The sequence below is a fragment of the Cololabis saira genome, chromosome 13 (assembly GCF_033807715.1).
Source record: "Cololabis saira isolate AMF1-May2022 chromosome 13, fColSai1.1, whole genome shotgun sequence".
NCBI classification, from domain to species: Eukaryota; Metazoa; Chordata; class Actinopteri; order Beloniformes; family Belonidae; genus Cololabis; species Cololabis saira.
Window position 1 is genome coordinate 20,974,184 of NC_084599.1, and position 22,557 is coordinate 20,996,740.

The following is a 22,557-nucleotide window of genomic DNA, read 5'->3' on the forward strand; positions in this document are numbered from 1 at the left end:
GACTGTACCCCAGGCTGTAAAAGGAATTCTTAAGTACGATGACCAGTTGGTGTCTATGTAATTCAGCTCTTTGCCTCTGGTGAACGACAGACTTATGCACACACCCAGACACAGACACACACACACACACACAAACACACACACACACACACAAGCTAAGATGCAGCCTATGGTGGAAACAGTGATTAGATTAGGTAGAACTCTGTCTTTGCTCCGCAGCCAGGCAAGTGTTCCTGTCTCTCCCTTGTTCTCAGTGGGAGTGCAGTGCTGTAGGTTTTGTACTTATCATATACCTCCAGGTTGTTTATATAGCTTCTAAAATACCTGTTTAACAAAACTAATATGACTGCTTCCAGCCTAAAACCAGTTTTAATTAGAACTCCCACTTTGAATTGTAGTGAAGAGTGAGTTCAGGCAGTTAAATTTACATGTTTGATTCTGCTATTCTCACATTTCAGAAGGTTTCTTAAGCCTACCATCCAACAAGCTTAACTGTAGACTTGGAAAAATGCACAGCTGTTTATAGTTGCTTGCTGAATTGCTTATTTCTGACCTGGCACATGCAGGTGAGCAAAGTAACTGTTGAGAAGTGGAGCTTATGTGCATGGCTGCATATGTTTGTTTATGTGCTGCATGTAACACTATAACCTGGTGTATTCTGCTAAAGATAGGGGGCTTCTTCACTGCACAGGTGTGGGACTGCAGTCACCTGCCAGCTACGCATGGAGGTGGTGTCCTCGCTCATGACACGTGGTGCTGCTGACTCAGTTGGATCGGCCTGCCTCGCTCGCCCTGCCTCGTTGTCTTTTTCCCTCGAGCCTCTGCCCCACCCCAGCTAAACGCAACTTCAGCTTAACACAGGAATAAGCCTCAGACAAAAGTGCAAGCTATCACTTGTAATGGAAGTGTGTCATGACACTGTGAAGTCATTTACAGTGTCCTGTCATTTAAAGAACATTTACTTTGAGTAAGTGTTGCCCCAATATTTATGTCTTGGCAATTGTGATTTATGTGCTCTGATTACGGAAGAAAGAGTGAGACCTTTGCTTCCTATTAAATGGCATACATTATTTGATGCTGGCATTTATTAGGCTAAGACAGTACCCTCTGGACCTGGACCTCATCTTCAAATTGTATCTTATATGCTGTGTTATTATTTAGTGAATAAGCCTCCGTATGCTGAGAAGATAGTATCTTTACTAAAACCTTCAGCTAGATTTGCATTTAATCAAGAATGCAAGGAATGAGACAGGGGTTTAGCCTCTTTAATCCACCAAAATGTCCCATCTAAGTGCCTCAACTGATCATTTCCATCCGTCACACTCAAGGACTACAGCAGGACAGAAAGCGATGCACAGAGACATCTTGCTGATTTGACTGGCTGGAAGTCAAGCTGCAGACCACGGTGGCTCGAGGTGAAACACAGGCTGGCAAGCTGTTGATGAGGATTTGATGTTGTGTGAGTGAAGGCATGCCACCGTATTGACTTGCAACTCTGTTTGATTGAGAAATGGGAGTCAGGGCCAGAGAGCTAGGGACTGTTGCTAGCACGAGTGTGAAACTAGCGGTGCCATGATGAGGACCAAAGAGGACAGGCCAGGGCGGGGACCGAGGGAGCAGGACTTGGGCTGACAGGCAAAGACCAGGCCTTCCGTTCCAAGCCCCGTTCCCCTGTGCTGCAGGCTTTGGCTAAACAGCTAGGCAGGTGTCCAGCTGATCTCACACCCCCACGAGGGAGGAACTGCAGAGTACCAGTCACTGGAGTTGCACAAATTGAAGTGTCATCTCTAGAGTCAAGATGCTCAACAATTTTCTGCATGCGTTGGTGCAGAGTTGGGATTCAGCCAGTGGACAAATGGCTCCAGTTCCGCCTACAGCTTGGCTGAGCAAAGGAGACCGTGTGTGTGTGTGTGTGTGTGTGTGTGTGTGTGTGTGTGTGTGTGTGTGTGTGTGTGTGTGTGTGTGTGTGTGTGTGTGTGTGTGTGTGTGTGTGTGTGTGTGTGTGTGTGTGTGTGTGTGTGTGTGTGTGTGTGTGTGTGTGTGTGTGTGTGTGTTGCATGTACAGTATAGAGCACTGTAGGTCATTGTGCTTGAAGGATATTCTGTATTTTGACTTCCCACGGATCAAAATGAAATAGTTTTGTAAATTGATTTTAATTAATAAAATAATAAAGTAAATCTTAATAGAGTAAATCACATTGCACCAATGCAAATGCAGAAGGGTGTGGTAGGGGATACAAATGCATTCAGAAGCAGGACAAACCTTGAGTCAAAATCAGACGTGTAACACCTGAGCATAAACTCCTAGCAGACATTCCTCTAATTTTATGTAAAACGCAAATCTTGTCATTTTATTTATTCTTTGTAGCAGGCCCCTTCAAAAATTGGCCCAATGCTGTCACTTCTCCTGACCTCTGACCTTAGACAAGGATGTGCCAAATACCCAAAGGCTTTAGGGAGTTTCTGGGAAAGCTGCATCGATCTCACCGAGAGACTGAAACATCGCAAAAGAGAAAGAAGTGAGGGTGGGGGCTAGTCGGGCCAAACTTAAATGAAAAATTGCTTACATACACGTCTTGCACAGTCTGGAACATTTATTATTCTGAGTCACACAGAGAGAAAAGAGGAGGAGGAGGAGGATAGTGGAAGAGAAGAATCCATTTGGTAAAGTAGATGCAGATCGATGAGACTGGAGGCAGGCAGGCCAGAGTGCATCAGAGGAAGGGTGTGTGTTTCACTGGGTATCTGTGATGCATTTGTGTGTCTGCTTGCGTGCATGAGGCGTCCCAGATTACTTTCCCTGATTGATCCAGCCCAGCATCCGTCTGACCTGCAGGGCATTTCAGAGCTTGGAAGAACCTGGTGGAGGTGGAGAGAAGGCGAGAAGGAGACAGCCAGGAAGAAAGGAAGCAGAGAAAAAATAAAAATCAATAGCATAGAGAGCATTACATGGAACTTGACTGGCCAAGAAGCCGAGATAGTAAAGCCGTATTAATCTCTTTGTGTCTCAGTCAGTTTGATAGGAGCTCCAGTTCAGTTTCACTTTAGGAGACGGAAGGAGAGTTTGAGATGGCTTTGTAGTAGCAAGATTGGGGGATGTGATTATCACTATCTCAATGTTTGATGATAAATTTAGAATCAGGTACTATTTCCTGTAGCGTTATATTACCCACGTTCATCCACTGGATCATTTCAGATGATGTTTCTAGAAAACAAAACGAGCTGAAGGGAACCAAAAATGACATGAAAAGCAATATGCAGAGGCATGGGCGTGGTAGTGGGGGGAAAAGTGGACCTGACTACCCAGGGCCCGAGTAGAGAGAGGGGCCCATGAAAATCCTGATTTTTTTTTTTTTTTTTTTTTGTGATGTTTTTATTTTGAATGAATTGGGCCCTCCAATTAATTGGTGTCATCATTTATTTCAAATATATTGATAACATCAAATGAGAGAATTAACTTAAGGTCACAGTTCTCCCAACATATTGGACATTCTGGGGCCCCCTCTCGGAGATGCAAAATGGTTTAGTCCGCCCAACAGCGACCGGCAACAGGTCAGTGCGCCCAGATCAGACACCTGTGTGCAGGACATCATGTTGCCCAAAAAACATAAATCGGGCTATCAAAAAAAGAAAGAGGGGAAACAAAAAGAAAGACGGCAGAACGAGAGGAGGCAGCTGCTGACTGCTTTCTTTCCCAAAGGTGAACCAAGTTAGCTTGTCATGCAAAGTCCAATTAAAGTTAACATAGTCCACTCCAGACAGCTGCTGCTTATACAGGCCCGGTTCTATGAGGGTGCATAAGCATTGCACCCTCAGTTTATGTGTTTGCTCAGTTGAAAAGACGAAAAGAAAACATGCGCGCGCGTTAAGCCTCATTTATGGTTCCGCGTTAAATCGACGGCGTAGCCCACGGCGAGAGGTACGCGGCGACGCGCACCGTACGTTCGCGTCCCCGCGTATACTACGCTTGTAGGCTCTGCGTTGGTGCAGCGCGGAACCATAAATCAGCCGGTGTACGTCACTGATCTGCAAGACGCTGCTCCCTGCTGCTCCATTAACACAAATGTAACGATGGATATTCAGAAGTGGTTCAAAACCACGCCAGCAAGTTTACAGGACTGTCTCAGAATATTTGAATATTGTGGTAAAGTCCTTTATTTTCTGTAATGCAATTAAAAAAACAAAAATGTCATACATTCTGGATTCATTACAAATCAACTGAAATATTGCAAGCCTCTTATAATTTTAATATTGCTGATTATGGTTTACAGTTTAAGATTAAGATTCCCAGAATATTAGAATTTTTTGAGATAGGATATTTGAGTTTTCTTAAGCTGTAAGCCATGATCAGCAATATCAAAATAATAAAATAAAATTAAAATAATAATAATAATTAATTATAATAATAATTAAAATGATAAAAGGCTTGCATTATTTCAGTTGATTTTTAATGAATCCAGAATATATGACATTTTTGCATTACAGAAAAATAAAATGAAAATTTAATGAATAATCCATCTAGCAATATTGCTGCTGCATATATCAACATGTAAATAACATACCAATATCACTGTAGGCTCAAGTGCACATTAGTAATATATTAATTGAGCAATAACGCAATTTATTATTTTTGTCTGGTAAAAAGCCTTAGCATTGCGGTGCAATGCTGTGTTTAAAAGCTATTGTCAATGTTCAATAAATTCATGATGTTACCAAAGCCAATGAATAATCATGTTAAATAACTGTGATCTCACTATCAATCAAAAATGATTGTGATTCTGATTTTTGCCACAGATAGATAGATGGAGAGAGAAAGAGATAGGTCTGGGTGGTGAGAACATAGAAAAACAATTAGCTATTCTTCTCAATCTGTCTGCAAAATGGCTTAAAACATTTTTGCCTCTGCCAGATGTAGCCCAATGTTTTAGGTATTTGAGCACAAGTAGGCCAAATGCATCAATTCAGAACCACTCATCAATATAATCTGATCTGATTGTAGTTGATTGACACCTCCCCCCCCCCTTTTTTTTTCTCTCACGCGCCTCGTGGGAATGGATAGGGGCCCACTGACATTGAGAGTGTACAGGGCCCAGAATTTGGTGCTACACCCCTGTGCAGAGGCAAAGTCTCACAAGTCAGATGGTTGCGTGCTGTCTCCATTTTGTGGCTGCCAGGCAGTGTGTCTATCAGTGGTGAGATCCTGCAGCAAATTGTCTAACTTCAGAGTCTCCACAGCCTCCATCTATCCTGGCCAAGTCAGGGTAAATTGATTGTCTAAGCTCTGTAAGAGATGGGGGAGGGAATCTTGCACGAGGCCAGCAATAATAAAATGGTAGTTTTATTGGCTAAAAGCGGAGGAAGAGTGACATGGGTGAAAATGCTGGAAAGGAGACAAAAACTCATTGATCATGTACACTTTCTGTAAAATTCTGCTGCAGGTGAAATACAATAGGGTTATTGAGACAGGAAAACCGAGACAACCTTTGATACAGACGATTACGCACTTCATCTTACGTCTGGGCTCTTTGTACTTTCCAGTGTTAGAGAAAAGCTAATGTATATTTCCCTCCTTTGCTGGAGGCAAATAAAACCCATCCTATTTTGACTGCAGTGCCCGGATACCACTGGCCGGGAGCCCAAGGAGACATGGAGCACTTTTGAGGCATCAAATATTAATGGCGTTATAGAGTGTATTGATTATATAATAACTTTTCCCAGCATCTGAGAGCAGACTGAAATGTATTCCCTGAATAATTGAAAATGTATCCATGAGCGGTTTTTCATCTCAATGGTTGGTGAATGTAATTGCACTGCACCCTTATTTCAGTGTTATTTGAGATTTTATCAAAGAGTGCACATGTGTGTTTTCATGTGATAAACACAAAGACGCCGAGGATATTAAGAAAGATTAAACCCCTGTGTGTATGTGTGTGTGGCATATGATGTTGTTTATTTTATCGGATGGTTGAGCTTTGGAAAACTGAACATTGAAAAAGTGTTTTGAAAATAAGATTCAAAGCTTTGAACGCACCTCTTGCAATTGTGAGATTCATCTTGCCGACATTTTGCTCCCTCACACTGCCTTAGATGTTGAAATTGAGCCTCATATACATCTGCTTGCTGCTTCTAACATTGTTATCACCACATTTTTACATGCTGAGAAACACTGCACTGTCTGCTTGCTGTGTGGCACGTCATCAACCTGCACACTGACATAACATGTAAGGTCACGTCTTTGCAGAATGGGTGAAAAATGATTCTGATGTTTCGCCTCTGCCTAACATTTCCTTTTTTCAGGGTAACTTTTCAATTTTACGTTTATTGAATTGGACAATATACCATAATGAATATTGTGAGTAGTATGGGCGTCTTAGCCCCCTACTGCTGTACATGGCACAGCCCACTCTTGACTGCTTTATACGGTTATAAATGCATCTTGTTTGCTTTGATGAAAGTTTCAAATTATTATTGAAATTCAACAAATCTTAACCCTTGTGAGTTATGTCTTATTTAGATTTTACCCAACCATCATTTGGCCGTAGCCCTTTGATTCTGGCCATATTTTTTTTCTTCATGATCACCCCCAAATCTGAATATTTGTCACTGCCTGTCAATATTTAGAAACTATATGCCTTGTCTTCCCTCTACCTTGACCTCTCTGCCCCTCTGCATCTTCTTTTTCCCTTTCAAGTTGACAGTTCACTCTCATTTAGACCTCCATTATGCATTCCTGCTTTAGTTTACAAGACATTTTGACAAGAGAACATGTACAGACTCTGTCTCTTCTCTCCTATCTCTGCCTTTTCTTTTCCTTTGAACAATTGGAAGTGTCTCCCCCATTACTCAGCTTTTGCCTTTTATTCCTCCTCCCAACTGATCCCTTACTCCCACTCCTCATCTCTCTGAAGGAGTAAATGAAGGCAGAGGTCATACCACCTCTCTGCCTCCCCTCCTGCTAAATTGGCTTTTGTAGCATCCATAGATAGCTGCAGGCATTTAAGCACCCTGCTCTGGAGAGGAAGTGAACAGACATCCTGCTCATTTGTGACATTTCTGCCTCTTCAACCAGAGGCTTGTTTACCCACAGAGAGCAAGAGGAAACCCTTCATTATAAACCCTGCCAAGGTCATTGCAGTCACCACACCAATCTGTCAGCTTCAATTCACATGTACTTTTATTCTTTTGGCAAAGGAGGTACTAAAACAACTCACTTGTATTCTGAAGTCCATGTATATCTTCATAAATATTATTTGCAGTGACCAACCAATAATGTAAGCTAAAATCAAGACTCCTGAGCCACGTGTCTTTGTTTTAGTCTGATTGTGGTGACTGCAAAGGTGCAAGTGTTTTTTCTAGCAAGCTGCCATTTGTCCCCCAACCCCACCACTCCACAAATCCCACCACAAGCCTAACCTTGCAAAAATGAGTATATGATGTTGACGACGAGCTGTGCGTCCCTCCCTCCCTGTGCTCCGCTCCATAGGGGTCGACAGAGACACAGTGGCGTCAGGCAGAGCTCCCGCAGCTCCAGGGCTGGGCAGAGAAGGGATTGCTGACACAGCCAAAGATGGTAAGGAGACGACTCTGCCAAATGGATGGCCCAGCCATTTTACACACCCATGAAGAAATATGATCTGATATTGTACTGTGTTTATCTAAGTACGCATGGGTTGGTGATGCTGCTGACTGAGACAGTTGGAACTGAAGGGGAGATTGATGGATTGGGCTGTAGATGGAGGTCAACTGGGAGGACTGGGGGCTGCAGGTATAGAAGTGCTGCAGACATGTGCATAAGACAGGTTCCGCTGCTGATGTGTTCACTCTCCGCACCCATTTTAGGTACTAAGTAAACAGTGTAGCACTCATCTGAGATTTTTATAAAATTACTATATGTACAAATTGCTTTTTCAGTAATTCATCCGACACAAATCTGTTGTGCTGTTGTGCTTTACTAGCACATGGAGTGCTGCACCTGTCAGCATTTCTAGCATTTCTTCTTTTTTCTGAAGATTTTCAGAGTACCGTATTTTCGCGACCATATGGCGCACTGTGTGGAAAGGCGCACCCTCAGTTTTGTGTGTAATTTTTGGTTTTAAAACACACTTACGGCGCACCGACCCAAAAGGCGCCGTCTCTGTAGACGGAGCTGCACACGCGCGCGCTGCAGAACACACACGCTAAAAACAGAGCGGAAGCAAAACTTAGTTTGATATTTTATTTCACTTTTCACATCAATCAAACCCTTCAAAGGTTCATATTCTGTTTCTGCATTAAAGAATTAAAAAAAACCACCGGGGCGCTGCACATAAACCTGTCTCAGCCACCCGATCATCTCCTCATCCATCCAGCCCTTTTCATTTCACTCTGGCTGGAAAAGTCTGTTTATGCAACGCCTTTCTTTTAAAAATCACCATAGCCGGCAGTTTCTGTCCATCAGCGTGGCAGCCAAGCACAAGACTAAATAAACTTTTCATACCCCGTTGTGCTGCGGATCCCGACAGCGGCGGTCCCGGGTCCCCGGTCCCGCTCCGCTCCGCTCCGTCCCCCCCCGCGCTGGACCGGGTCCGCTCCCCGTCTGCTCCCTCGCGCTGGACCGGGTCCCGGTCCCGGTCCCGGTCCCGGTCCCGGTCCCGGTCCGCCCCCCCCACCCCGCGCTGGTCCCGCGGCGGTCCCGGGTCCCGCGTCCCGGGACCGCCGCGCTGGTCCTCCTCCGCTCCGCCGCGCTGGACCCGCTCACACACGCGCTGTCGGGGAGCCGGTACCGGGGTTTGTATCCGACACGAGCTCCGCTGATTCAGCTGCGCCAGTCCGAATTTCCAGACGTGGAATCAGCTTCTTGATCATCATCCCTTCATCCAGCCCCCCCTTTTCATTCGTCCTTATAATGACTCCGGCTGGAAACGTCTTATGCAAAGTTTTTCTTTTAAAAATCCCCATAGGTTTCTGTCCATCAGCTGCGCCAGTCCAGCACCACATACATGAGAATCTGTGTGTGTCGCGCCGCGAATACACACCCGCGCATGTCGGGATCCGGTACCGGGTTTGTAACCGACAGATTTGGCTGCAAATCTCGGAGTGTGAAGCTGATCTGACCTGAGACAGACCCCAGAAATCTCTGCTCGCAAAGCTGCCGGGAACCAGGTCGATCAGACCGCTTTGGGAACCAGGAAGTCGGCTGCAGCAGCGCGCATCACGAGGCTTTAACCTTTAACGTGTGCTTATTTAAATAGAGCGGAGCAAAACTTAGTTTGATTGTATTTTATTTCACTTTACACATCAAGCAAATCCTTAAAAGTCTTTATCATCTGTTTACGCATTAAACAGCTCAGTGGAGTCTCATTCACGTCGCAACTCACGGGGGCTTCACCCGCCCCCTTCTCCCTTTACCGTTCTCATGGTGGCCGGCCTCACATTACCGTAATTCAGGTAATAGACACGGCGCACCGTTTCTTAAGGCGCCCGGCACATTTAAAAAAAAAAAAAAAAAAAAAAATGTGCGCCTTATGGTCGCGAAAATACGGTAATAATCACACTGCTCACCATTTTTAGATTATTCTCATCTTCTAGATCAAGTTTGCTTTAAATCTTATTATATATCAGGCTTCTCAGTTGTCGTTTGCTTCACAGCTTTACCTAAACTATAACTGAAGCTTCACTGTTTTAGACAAGATCATTTTATCTTTATAAATATTGTTCCAAATCAACCACCATAAATTGGCTTTAAATTGCTTTTTAAACTTTCATGTATTCATCCTTTAATGATCTGATAGGACATAGACATGGTTCTACCACACTTTCAAGTTCCAAAAAACTATTTTAGTTTTTCAAAAATATCAATAAACACAATGTAAAAAAGTCATTAGTTTGAATCCTTCCATTTCTAAATGTTATTTCGCTGGGAAATGTAAGCTTTTAGTGGACAGCTTTGATTTTTCTTGAAAACATCACTGCTTCTAAAAAGCTTTTTAAAGCAGCACCTGTTTTCCAGTAACGGTAAACTTATTGGATGTATTTCTTGTAGCCCGCGCGAACTCTGCCACACACAATAATTTAATTGCAACTCTTGAGACTCAGTGCCAGAGAGGACTACGTGTTGTATCCAGTCAGGAGAACTTACAGCAAAGTCTGTCCTCAGCACCAGAATCCACAGTGTGAGAGCAAGGACGGCCAGACAGTTCAAAACCAAAATGGAGTGGACCGCTGAGCGGCACGAATGCTGGTGGGCAGGGACAAGGAGAGGAATATAATTTGCTACTGGGACGCGGCAGGTCCTTGTTAATTAGAGGCAGCCATTTTGTTATAAAAACTCCTCAGAATATGTCCTATGGAGTTCAAAGTCTCTCTGACAGAATGGAGCCCAGCAGGGAACGTAAACAGATTTAATAAGGCTCTCTCCAATCAACTCAGTTAGGGCTACAGTCGATGCTATTCTCTCATCCCGCTTCCCTCCTATTCTCTCGGCCTGTCTCGCTATCTCTGTTGTGGTGGAGCGGTGAGTGAGCAGGAAAGGATACTGTCAAAAGAACAATTTGCATTCAGCTCTCATCTTGAGAGCTCTTAGACATCTCGCTGTCTGTTTGTTTTCTGCTGTGGACTTGAGCCATTGTTCTCTCTGTATGTGCCTCTGAGCGTGTGCTCTTCAACTGACTGCAGATACAACGAGTGCGTGTGTGTGTGCGTGTGCGTGTGCGTGTGTATGTGTGTGCGTGTAGAAAAAAAAAGAAGCAGATTTAAACATTTTTGATGGTGCTCACGTGGAGGAAGAGAGGAATTTTTCAGTTTCAGCATCCTTTCAAAGATCCTCCCAAAATCAGGGAAAGATGGGTGCTTTTATCCTAGCTATGTTATGATGTTAGATGACACAGATAATCACTGACCACAAGCTCTCAGAATAGTTGTAATGAACTTGTGAAAATACACCGTTGTCGACTTTGTTAAAAATAAACAAGAAAAGATATTTTTTAAATCCATTTTAATTAACTTTACCTCACAAGTTAAAAACATGATGTTGTCCAAACTACCTCAAATGCCGTATAAATACTGTACTTTACCACACTGATATCGTGTGCAGATTATTATATCAAATATTTTTATGTTTATTGTTGTATTAGAGAAGGTTGTTTGGTAGCATTAAAATCTTTTGTGAATTGTTTCATTTATCATAACATGTAACAGACAGATAAATAAAAGTAAGGTGATTAAAGCCAAGTAGTGCTCACACTTTAAATGCCTAAAATTGTTTTGAAAACTATTTCTGGAATAACTGTGAAATTTAAAATTCTGCTTTGAGCTGTATTATTAGAACCTCGGCCCTGTCTTCTGATAATCCAGAAATAGAGTGAAATATGGCTTGTGTGTCGGTTCTCCTTTGCTAAAACCAGCTCCGCTTCCAAGTGCAGCCTGTCTGCGTCTACTTAAGAAAAGATAAAAATAGACTGGAAGCTGAAGGGTTGAACAGGATAAGGGACAGATCTGGGTGATAAAATTATAGATTACAGATTTGATACGATTGGACGAAAGAATGTTTGCATCCTAATTTGGGTGTCAGTTTATTGGTCATTAAAGGGCTTTTTCCCCATTATAAATAGAAACTGCTGAGACTTTTCTCCAGATTCTTTTTTTTTACAACTATTCATGCAGAATAAACATAGCTAACATAGCTGCAGCAAAAATTACAACCTTTTAATTTCATGTAGGGATGACAGAATTAAATGTTAGTCCGGTAAAAAATGTCTCCATCGTTTTTGCCTTCAATCAATTGGTGATGTAGATTATTTGTTTTAGCTCTTTGCTTTGGCAAATCACAAATCAGAATGCAAAGATGCACTCAAAGATACACCCAACAAATATTTGTTTTCATAAATACTGTATTTGCTCTGTATATGATGCTCTGTAAATAATGAAAAAATCTCCCTTTTTATATATGTTTTGTGCTGTAGAATACTTTTCTCTCAAACTCACTATTTGCTTTAAATAGATATCAGAGCGATCCGGTATGGTAGAGCCAACCTCCTCCAGCTGTCACTGCTCATATTTTACCTGTTTTCTCACTTACACGGAGCAGTTACTCTTCAAATACATTGATCCTGAGAAGTTCAGCAAAAACCACATGAAAATGCAATCGTTCCTCTGTCACAGCAGCAGCATCAGCAGTCAGATAGCTAGCTGGAGGGTTGGCCCTGTTGCCATGCTACCCCAAAATGTAAAAAACCTCGGCATCTATCAGGGAACTATTTAGAGGAGCCTTACCATCATGAATATTTAGTTGCTTCTTGTCTCTGTGCTTTCTGTATTTCTGAATGTTTAGAAATGGGGAATTCATTGTGCTTAGTGTGTTCACAATATATCTAGTTTGTCTAAGTCCTTTACAAGCAGCAGTGTCTGACCAGCATCATGACATGATTTTTTAAAAACTAATTTAATAATTTGTTTACGTCATTGCTGCTCACAACCACAAGCCATTCTTGTCAAAATCATTACTGAAGACTGTTCGGAGTAATTTCAAGGTACAAGAGGAACTGTGGTAAACACCTTTAGTACACTGATTAAACATATCAGTTATGTAACAGCAGAATTTAATTGCAGTTGCATGGTTTCATTTCATTATAGGACAATGTGAAAATTGTCTTGCTGTCATAATAAAACACATGTACATACAATGGAAATAAATGGCTTTTTTGCATTAATGATCAAGCAAACGTTTGATCCTTTTTGAACCAGGCCCTTTTAATAGTTATTACATTCGCAAAGTGAAGTCATTTTTGTAATAAAAAGAAAAATCAATACCATAAAATATTTAAGTAAACACCTTCACTTACTAAACTGTCATATCGATAAATTTCAGATCAGGCTCCTGAACACTCGTCAGTGACTAAAGAGTCTTAACAGTTGCAGCTGGAATCTGTTTCATTTACACCGCCCACATCTAGGACTTGGTGTTGTCTTTGCTATAAAAGTGTTAACTCTGGGTCCCACCTGGCGTGGAAGTGCTGTGAAAGGGCTGTGCAACACTTTCCACTGTGGTACACCTCCCATTAGCGCCTCTGATGTGTCCCAAAAACAACTGTCTGCTCTTCTCCGCTAAAGGTAGCATCAAGTCTATTTTGGCACTCGACCATGGCTGAGCCACAGCAATTTATACATAGTAGGCTATACTGAGCTGGCAGGAAGACACAGAAATGGCATTATTTTCAAAATAATACACCACGAGTGGGCTAGGACTCGCACAGCCATGTTATGGTTTCCTGTGGATGCAGTAAGTGGCCAACATATATCTGATTTCCATGAGGGTTTTTCCAGGAAGGCTTTGCTGTCCAATCTGTCCAATGGAATCTCAGAAGAATAATTTCTAACCAACTGCCAAACGGAGCAGTGAAAATGGCATGGTTTGGAGTTGCTTCACAGCCCCAGGGACTTGGGTAGCTTCCTGTTAGTGATGCAACTATGATTTCTGCATCTCATGAAAGTAGTTTTTAAAATAATGTAAAACCATTTGTTGGAAAGTTGAAAATGGGCCAATTCTAAACATTTAAATGATAAAGTGGACCTCAGTATACTAGTAAATCAACCAATAAATGGCTTTTAAATAATGTGAGTGAATATGAAGTATTGTTGCCTTCATGGTGCAATTTCTAGTTAAGGGTAATGATAAATAATTTGCCTTCTTTTTCAAAATATATAAACTAATATTTTCAGTGTTTGGAAATTGCTGTTTTCAGTTACTGAAAAAAGCTATTTTCATTAAGACTGTTTGTGTAACCCTATGCACCTAAAGTAATCATTTTTTAGAAATTGCAATTGCAAATAGTACATTTTAGAAAAGCTTTTGCTGATGAATGGCACTTCTCTGTCTTTTTTTCCTGTCTTTTCTCTCCACTGTGCCCCCCCCCGCCCCCCTTCTTTCCTCCTTTCCTCCAGATCATCAGTAACATGGAGGCTACAGTGACAAACGGCCCTAGTGGGGGAGGCACCACAGCCAACGGTCCGACCACCAACAGCCGTGGCTGCCCCTCTCCCATGCAGACTGGCCCAACAAACGACGACAGCAAGACAAACCTCATTGTGAACTACCTGCCTCAGAACATGACCCAGGAGGAGTTCCGCAGCCTGTTCGGTAGCATCGGGGAGATCGAGTCCTGCAAACTCGTTCGCGATAAGATCACAGGTACAAAAGGGAGCGTCTCACGCCGTGTTGTTGTTGTTGTTGGTTACGTTCTGCATATTTTAAACCTAAAAGAAAATCTATGCTAAACATTAATTAATTAATTAATTAATGCACATAATAATTTGAAGACTCCCCACAGAGTCTTGAAAGGGTATAATAAAAAAAATATATATACATAATTGTTGCAAGCTTGTCACAAGCACACATTTCACGTTTGTTATGATTTATTTGCATGAATATAGAAAATTATTTCATTATGTGTTAAATTGGAGAGGAGAGAAAGTCAAAATTTCAAGTGTTTGTTCATACACTGTGTTATATACTGTGATGAGTGTTTAAAGTAGTGCGTTCTGATTTCATATCCGTATCGTGGCGTAAAGGAAAACCAATGCTGAACCTGGAGTAAGATGTAAAGAAAGCAGATTGCTGTTGCATGCATATTTTCCAGATTTCCGAATGCTGCCAACTACCTGTGTAGTTGAAGCTTAAAGCTGATGTCACGGAAGCACAAAAAGCAAGGCAGCCGCAAAAGCTTAGAAAACCCAGCGGTTTTCAAGTCTGCTGTTGACAGACTGCAGGATAACTCGTCCCCATCACGTATAGTGGAGCAAGTCAGTTAACTGTCAAACAGAAACTGGTTCATGATATGAGGACTGTTAAATTCCAAGTTTATAAATTGCAAATGTCTGCTTGTAAATATCATAGCTATATCTGTACACACGGCATGCAGTTATCGTTAACCAGAATATGGATGTTTATCAGTAATACAGTGATACGGTAAAGCAGATTTTTCTGTATGCCACGTAAATGTCAGATTCTGAGCAGTATCAAAACCAAGACAAGGCTCATAAGAGGAAAATTAAATTAATTTAAAACACAAATTATGTCTGATGACTTAAGTTTCCTCTTTGACTTTTTGGCTCAAAACAAAGAAGGAAAAGCAAAGCAGAGTGTGATTCACTTTATATCTACAGGTGTATCGGCTTGATTTTTAAGAAAAGTGTCCTTTAGAGAAAAAAGACTTTGTGCATAGTTTTCTCAACAAACTAAGTATTTTAACATAAAGTTTTCCTGATCATAAACTGCAAGATGAAAGGTAAGCGAAAAAGAGTATTTCATGTCTTATGATGTGTACTAAATGTGGTGACACACATGTAAGAAGGCCAATATAACGAGAACTGTTCAGATGTATGAAAAGGCCTTTCAGTGCAGTGTAATTTCAAGTGATTCGAGAGTTTGAGAAGATTTGCTGTATGCCGCGCCTACAAGTAGAAATCCATCTTTCCCGTCTGTGTTTGTTAAACCACGGCGACTCAGCAATGCAGCAAAGTGCCACATGTTCTCCAGAGGTGTTTAAATTAAGCAGCACTTACGGGGCTAATCACGGTTGTAATCTGGGCGTAGTGGCTGTGTGGGTGGCCATGCAGCAGATGGATCAGGGGGGTTGGGGTGGTGCAGCTCCGTGATAATGCTCCATAATGACTTTCATTTTAGATCCTACTTACTGGCACTCTTCTTCTGATAATCTCATTAAAGAGCACCAGGCAGGCAGACAGGCGAGCTCACCAAACCATTTGTGGGATAGAAAGCAAGCAGACATGAGGAAGAGGCTAAATGCTTGCATATGTGAGTATTATCATGAAATTTGATTTCCAGTGCAACTTAATGTCTGATAGAAATAAAAAGTTGACAGTTAAGTAGAGGTGGCCTTTCTTGCCTTTCTTCTGTGCTCTCACTCTTTGAAGTTTGTACGATGACCCTCATGATTCCTCTTCAGGACCATCTTCCTCTTCTGTTGTAATGGTCTACAAAATGGAGCCTGAGAGTTAGCTATGCCAGAATAATGGTGGTGTGCAAAAATAATACTGGAATACCACATGCTATCATCATCTCAATCATCATGTTCTCTCTGCACCTGATTTTCCCTCTTTAAGTGTGATTTGCCAACAGAGAGGAACAAAGCTAGCAAAAGATATTTGCAGAGAGTTTAAAAACAAACAAAATAGCTGTTAACCCGCTCTGGTCCTAAACAGGGATTGAAAGAGGCAGAAATGTTTGTTCACTCACTTCTGAGCCATTTAGGGTATTTCTCTGCTCCGCACTACAAGGGGTGTCTGATGACTTAGCATCAGTGCAAAAAGTTATAAATAAATCCTGCCCTCCTTCCTTTACCCCCTGCAGTGTATGCCTATTTTGTTCTCCCATGAGTGCAATTTTCCCGTGCAAACTTTTAGGCTAACAAAGCACCGATTTCTTCCAGCAGGGAATGCCAAGAGGCTTCATGCTCTCTAACAGTCATCCAAATCATTAACAGACTAAGCCAGGTTTGTGGGAGGGAGGGTGGAAAGTATGAAGAGACAACTTTTTTTAGGCTGATGCATACGCCTGTGCTCATCCTCATCCATCATGAATATCTGCAAATGGACGACACAAATATCCATTTATATTGTTTAGGGAGGTGAAGACTTTTCTTGCTGTGTTGGAATTTCAGATAATTATGGGGTTCTGTTGTTACATTATTCATCATCATGTGTATAATAAGCTTCTTTTATAGTCTTTTATTCTCTGTGAAGAGTTCAGAAGTAATTTTAAGAATTAAAATAAATTCACAAAATTATTAATAAATGCACTTAGATCATATTTTCAATATTTAATCCTGACAAGATTTAAATATCCCTCCAATGGATTCACAATGTGCAGTTTACCACGTATAAGATTGGTTACAGTCTGCTTCTGTATCAGCTCTATTTGATCAAATGTGAACAAATGCACTTCAGGCGCATGTCGTCGGCATTTGTTTGCCTGTAGTTTCCAACAAGGGTTTGCATCTCGGCTATCCCGCTGACAAGGTGAGAGCACTGGAACCTCTCAGAGGTGTGCAAGACAGACAGGTCCTCGGCATCCTCTTCGTTTCCTGTGGACTTGCTCCTGTCGGCTTCAATGACGCCAGGATGGCGTGAGGTTCAGGCGAGTGCGAGCAGGCGTAGACACTTCAGCTTGGTCTGTCACCCTGGCTGACTTCAGCTGGTAGAAAAGCCACCTCTGGGTGATTTTCTTGCTCCCCACACGCCTGCCTGCTTGCCTACCTTCCCGCCTGCGTGCACAACTGCCTGATGCTCTCATAACACACCAGGGACAAGCAGGTTAATCTTTTATTTAAAACTAGCTTACACGCACCTCGCTGCAGCCCAACACAAACACACGCATCTGCACACAAGCCCTCAGACTGGAAGAAAATATATCTTAAGTGATGTTTACTTGTCTCAATTAAGTGTGTATACTAGCGCAGCTTTCTCTCCTGTCCACTTATCTTTACTTGGAGAAATCCTTGCATCCCAGCCACAGTGGCTCTGAGATTCTGTGTGCTATAAATATTCCCACTGGCAGCACTTTATGTTTTTCCTTCCTTTCTTTAAAAGGAAGAAAACATTCATTTAAGCTATGCATTGGCAATATGAAAACTTGGACCAAAACATTTCTTATTGAGTCACAAGTAAAAGGACATAAGCCTTTCCGGTAGCTTGGAAAATGTCTTTGGACCTCTCAATATACTGAATCAGCACTCCCAAGCATCTACATATGCACATGCACGCTGAAATAGAATTGACTGATCCTTGTCAGAAAGTCATTTCACAGAATCATTTTTCTGCATCAGCTGCATTTCCACTGGAGAAATGAATGCATTTGTTTTCATAATGACACGGAGGAGAAGAAAATAGCTTTTTCATGCCGGAACAAGGAATTGCTGCATTGGGTTGGGGGTGGACGGCAAGAATGTTTTTGCAAAACCTCTGATAGGTGGCAATGTTGATGGCCCTTCTCTTTAGTTAATGTAACTTTAGTATAACTTTATAGGCTTCATCATCAACATCTGATCTGCATGTTGTAGGTGTACACAGTTGAAGTCATTCTCGTTTCTATATCAAATCCCATAAAGACCAGAAAACACCGGTTGAAAAACACTAGTCCAGTCCATTTTTTTTTTTATTTTTTTTTATCTAACCATGGAATTTGGAACTGATGCAAATTATAGTGACAATCCAGCAAGCCAAGCAGATGTTGGCAATGAAAAATAGATAGAGTGTGATGTCATATGTGTAGTAGCTCAAGCTGGAGCACCTCTGACAGACCGCTTCGTTGCTGTACTAAAGCCTGATGTGTGAACCCAGTAAAAGGACAGGAATGCCTTATTTGGAAGATGTAGATGGGATGAACTTGAATTTGTTTTTGCTAGATCTGCATGCAGCATCATGACTTCTGTTAGTTTTGTAGTTATTACATTTCCGTTAAGGAATATCATGTCAACCAGCAATCATTCCAAACATAAAACAGGTGTATAACCTTGATCTCTAAGGACAGATGGAAGGAGGTTTGCTCCTGTAGAGCATGTGTTAGTCTAACAAGAAGCAAATCAAATATTCACCACAGCAGCCTGTCTGTTTTTTCTTTCAGCATATTGACAAAATGCTCAGGAGCAAAGTAACTTCTTTTCATACATCATGTTGCAAGGCAAGGTTTTCATCACTAGGCTGGTGGGAACAAATCTTACTATCAGTGCTCAGTTTTTCTTATGATGAGAGCTGTTTGCTTCTTCCAAAACAGCTGTGTGCAAACTTGTTCTGTGTGGCAACAAACCATTATATACTCTTCAAATCTTAACTGAAATCATGCTGCATTAGCACCGGTGTAGTGTTAAGGGAGCTACATGGAAGCTGAATTTATCTGAACCTGACATAGGCTGAAGGCTGAAGATAGCGTGAACAAAGCTGACAGGGAAAGAGATGAAAAAAGGATCTGACATCTCCAAAGCCAGGTATTAAGAGAGCTGCCAGGCTCAGAGGTGCATACAAAAACAGGCAGACACACATTAAATTTTCAGAGTTCCAGGTCCCAAGAATGTCCTGTTTCTGTAGCCTCCTTCCTTCAATTTCCTCCCCCTCCCCTCTTTTGGACCCAGAATTGTCCACCCTAGCTTGTGTGGCTGCACTGGTCCTCTCATGACCCTCACATCAGACAGCCTCTGTCCCTTCTCATTTTACTCGGAGTGGCCTTTACATGGAACAGTGGGGTTGTGGCTGTCCCCTGTGCCAGCCACATATCCAGGGGCTGAGTGTGCCTCCGGGCTGGCTCCTCATCCTCCACATCTCTATTCTTGAATGTACTTTACCTAAGAAGGCAAGAGAGAAACAGATGGAAGGTTGGGGGCAATGGGAGGGCTGTTGAAGGACCGTGCTCTCAGAATGGGTCCAAGCAGGTTCACAGGGGTAGGCTCCGCTATCCTGACATACCAGGGTTATCAATTTCCTCAAAGTGGGTTGCTCTGTCTGCCAGATTGCTTTCTCTTCTTTAGATACACCGCTAACCAGCAAACCCACACAATACAGGCTGCAGTCCACTGGCCCCAAAGCTCAGGGAGTCACCATGAGGGGGTGGTTTACGTGTGTGTGTTTGTCCCTGAGCTTATACGTGGGCATGTGCGTGTCTCTGTGTGTGTGTGTTCGTGGGAGCAGGGCCTTGGGAACTGAGAGTGGGAGCCTCCTGACTGCTACCTTGGCAACCCAGGAGGGAAATATGCATTGAATGAGTGAGTGGGAGATGGATCTACAGTGCAGTGTATGTGCGGGGGATGCGGCTCTGTTTGTGAATTTAGTTATTTAAATGGGCTCAATACATGCCACATGTTATGCTCTGACTCTTCTGCTAGTATTTAAGGCTCTGTAGTCTTTTGTTATCTTTGTGTTTATCCTTTTGCAAACTCTCTCTGCCTGTTTCCCGTGGGGTCGAGAGTCTTTGAGGTAAGTGAAGTGTAGCTTGACATGAAGCTGGTGACAGGGCACCTTTTCAAATGTTGCGAAGCGCCGACCCATCAAAAAAAGTACTAGCTCAAGTTGCTGCAGCAGCAAGGGGCAAGTCAGTAGATGGGAGAGGATGGAGGCAGTGAATGTGACACATTTATTTTGACAAATTGAAATGTTTTCTTCTCCCTTTGGCCACATCATAAAATGTCTTTAAATTCAAAACTGACTGACCAGATTTTCTTTTTTCTGGGCAGGTTCCCTCAGGGTGGTTTAGCATCATTATCTCATAACTCTCATGACCCCCCCCCCCCCCCACCCTACTACAACTCCCTTTCACCATCTTGTAAGTCCTCCTACGACTTCCATGTGACATAAATACATTGCTGCTGATGGCAAGTCCATAATGGCAATAAATGGAAATAGTGTCTTCAAACTCGTGCTTAGTGTCTAGTTGGAGATATAAAAACTGCACAGAAACCCAAGACACAATACTCTACAACTGTAAATAGAATTTGAAGAAGTTGGCACGACAAATTGTTCTGACTTTAACTTCAACTTTATAATACCGATTTTGACAATAGTGTTAGTACTTCAACTTTTTGATTAAAAGCTGCACAATCTCAAAGGATATTTTCGTAACATTAGATTTCAGCAAATATACTATAAAATAAAGGGTTCTTGCAGCTATGTGTTTCATTTGGTATCTACCACTTTAGATCAAAGAGTGTATAGTGTGTTGTATGAGCCTTGCCTGATGGTAGCAGGAGAAGAAGATGCTTTCATGTCTGCAGTACAGGGCTCTTAGTCACATAATACAACAAAAGGCACAAAATAATGACAGGCAATATGTACCGGAGTCCCTTATGTGTGCACTTTGTAGTACACATTTCTGTGTCACACTGTGCTCCTCATAGTGTCATGTGAATGATTAGCTTGATTGTATATGCACAGATTCAGTGTAGCCATGCACACATCCACTTTGACTTTTTTCCTGTTATATGAATATCTGAGAGATTTTGCAGAGGTATGTCAATGGCAATACCTTCTTGCATCCTCTGTTATGTGTGTGTACGTGTGTACACAGAAGGGAGAACATATATATGAAATTACATATTGGTGCCAGCAGGCAGGACACCAACTCCAAGTACATTCATTTTCTCATCTCACACATTGGGCAACCTGCTGTTCCTCAGGAAACAAATAATGGCTTAGTCATAACTCCTCGCCAACACACCAAAGAGCTACTCACTAGGAACAGCAGTGATTTTATCGCTGTAAAACATGCCCACCTCCCTATACAATTTATGTCCAGTTGATCAAATGCTCTTCTAAAAGAGTGGAGGCGGGTTCAAATTAGCCCCCATTTCTTCACTCCCCCTCGTGTTGTGGAAGAAAGACGTTTGGCATTCTGATATAGCAGTGCTGTGATAGCATCTATACTACCTGGTCCCTTTATTGGGTACCCCTACATATTAAAGTACTCACACACCTTATTGGGTATACCAGGTGTACCCAATAGAGTTGCTTGTGAGTGTATGTTGCAAATGCACAAGTAATTTCAACAAACTACTATCTGAAATTATATACTTGTCATGCTTGATTTGAGAATGTTTGCCAGTAACAAAAAAAAAGAAACCTACTTGTTTTTTCTATCAAGTATTTGATTAATTCATGTCACTGCTGTAGAATTTGCTCAACTGTCGCTGTAAGATGACAAAAATCAAGGGCAACGTCTTACTTCTTACCTCAAGGCCATTATGGAAAGCAGTGGTTCAGTTAAGTTAATTGACAATCCAAATATATACTGTAGGTTAATGTATCTATTAAGCTAACTGATAAGCATAAGGCAGATTCTTTGCATTGGCAACAATCCATTAGAGGCTATTTTATAAAGCCCTTTTTAATAGCTTGTCTACACTAGCTCAGATGCAAGGCTTTTTTTTGCAAATATAAAATATCAGTAGACATTGATAACAATCAATCATCGTACTTCTTTAAATAATACAACTGGGGCACCAGATGGCTCTTCTTGTTGAGTTGGTGCCCAACGTACCAAAGCTACAGTCCTCTTGCAGCCATCCCAGGTTCAAGTCCTGTCCTGGGACCTCTTGCTGTGTTTGCACCCCCAAGGCTTCCATTAAAGCTACAAAATCTAGAAAAAATATATGTACATTAAATCAAAATAATATGATAAAGTGATATGATAAGTATCAAGGTTGTGAAAAGCATCTGATATATTAAGTCACCTGAACAATGAAAAAAAAACATTGCAGTACCCTCATCTTTTAATAAGGGCAACACTGCAAACAACACACTTCCAGTGTCCTGGTGAAAAGACAAACCTAAACTGTTTGCGTTGGGCCGTCTGTTCCACTGTGATTGAGTGATTATGTGTTTACATGCATGTGTGTAGTGTGTGTATGTGTGCGCCTCTCCCATTGTGGTACACTGGTGTAGCAGCTCTCACCCAATCGTGTAAAACCCAGGTAGCCAGGCAGTCTGACGATGGCTCCCTGCTGTTAGCTGCTCCATAACAAGCTGGAAATGGTGGGTGGAATCCCCTCCTGGAGCTTCTCTGATGCTGCAGACAGATGT

The 22,557-nt window shown here is 42.0% G+C and overlaps 1 protein-coding gene across 12 annotated transcripts in view; it reads left to right on the forward strand.

Annotated features, from left to right (window-relative positions):
- The window catches only part of elavl4 (ELAV like neuron-specific RNA binding protein 4), a 79,216-nt gene that overhangs the window by 22,081 nt on the left and 34,578 nt on the right, over window positions 1–22,557 (forward strand). For 9 of the 12 annotated variants that reach the window (XM_061738222.1, XM_061738224.1, XM_061738223.1 and 6 more), the window contains 3 exons: window positions 7,484–7,570; window positions 13,918–14,164; window positions 15,701–15,790. In XM_061738222.1, coding sequence (XP_061594206.1) covers window positions 7,484–7,570; window positions 13,918–14,164; window positions 15,701–15,790 — 424 coding nt within the window. The remainder of the gene's footprint in view (window positions 1–7,483; window positions 7,571–13,917; window positions 14,165–15,700; window positions 15,791–22,557) is intronic. The other 3 variants (XM_061738225.1, XM_061738227.1, XM_061738226.1) reach the window with 1 other exon arrangement.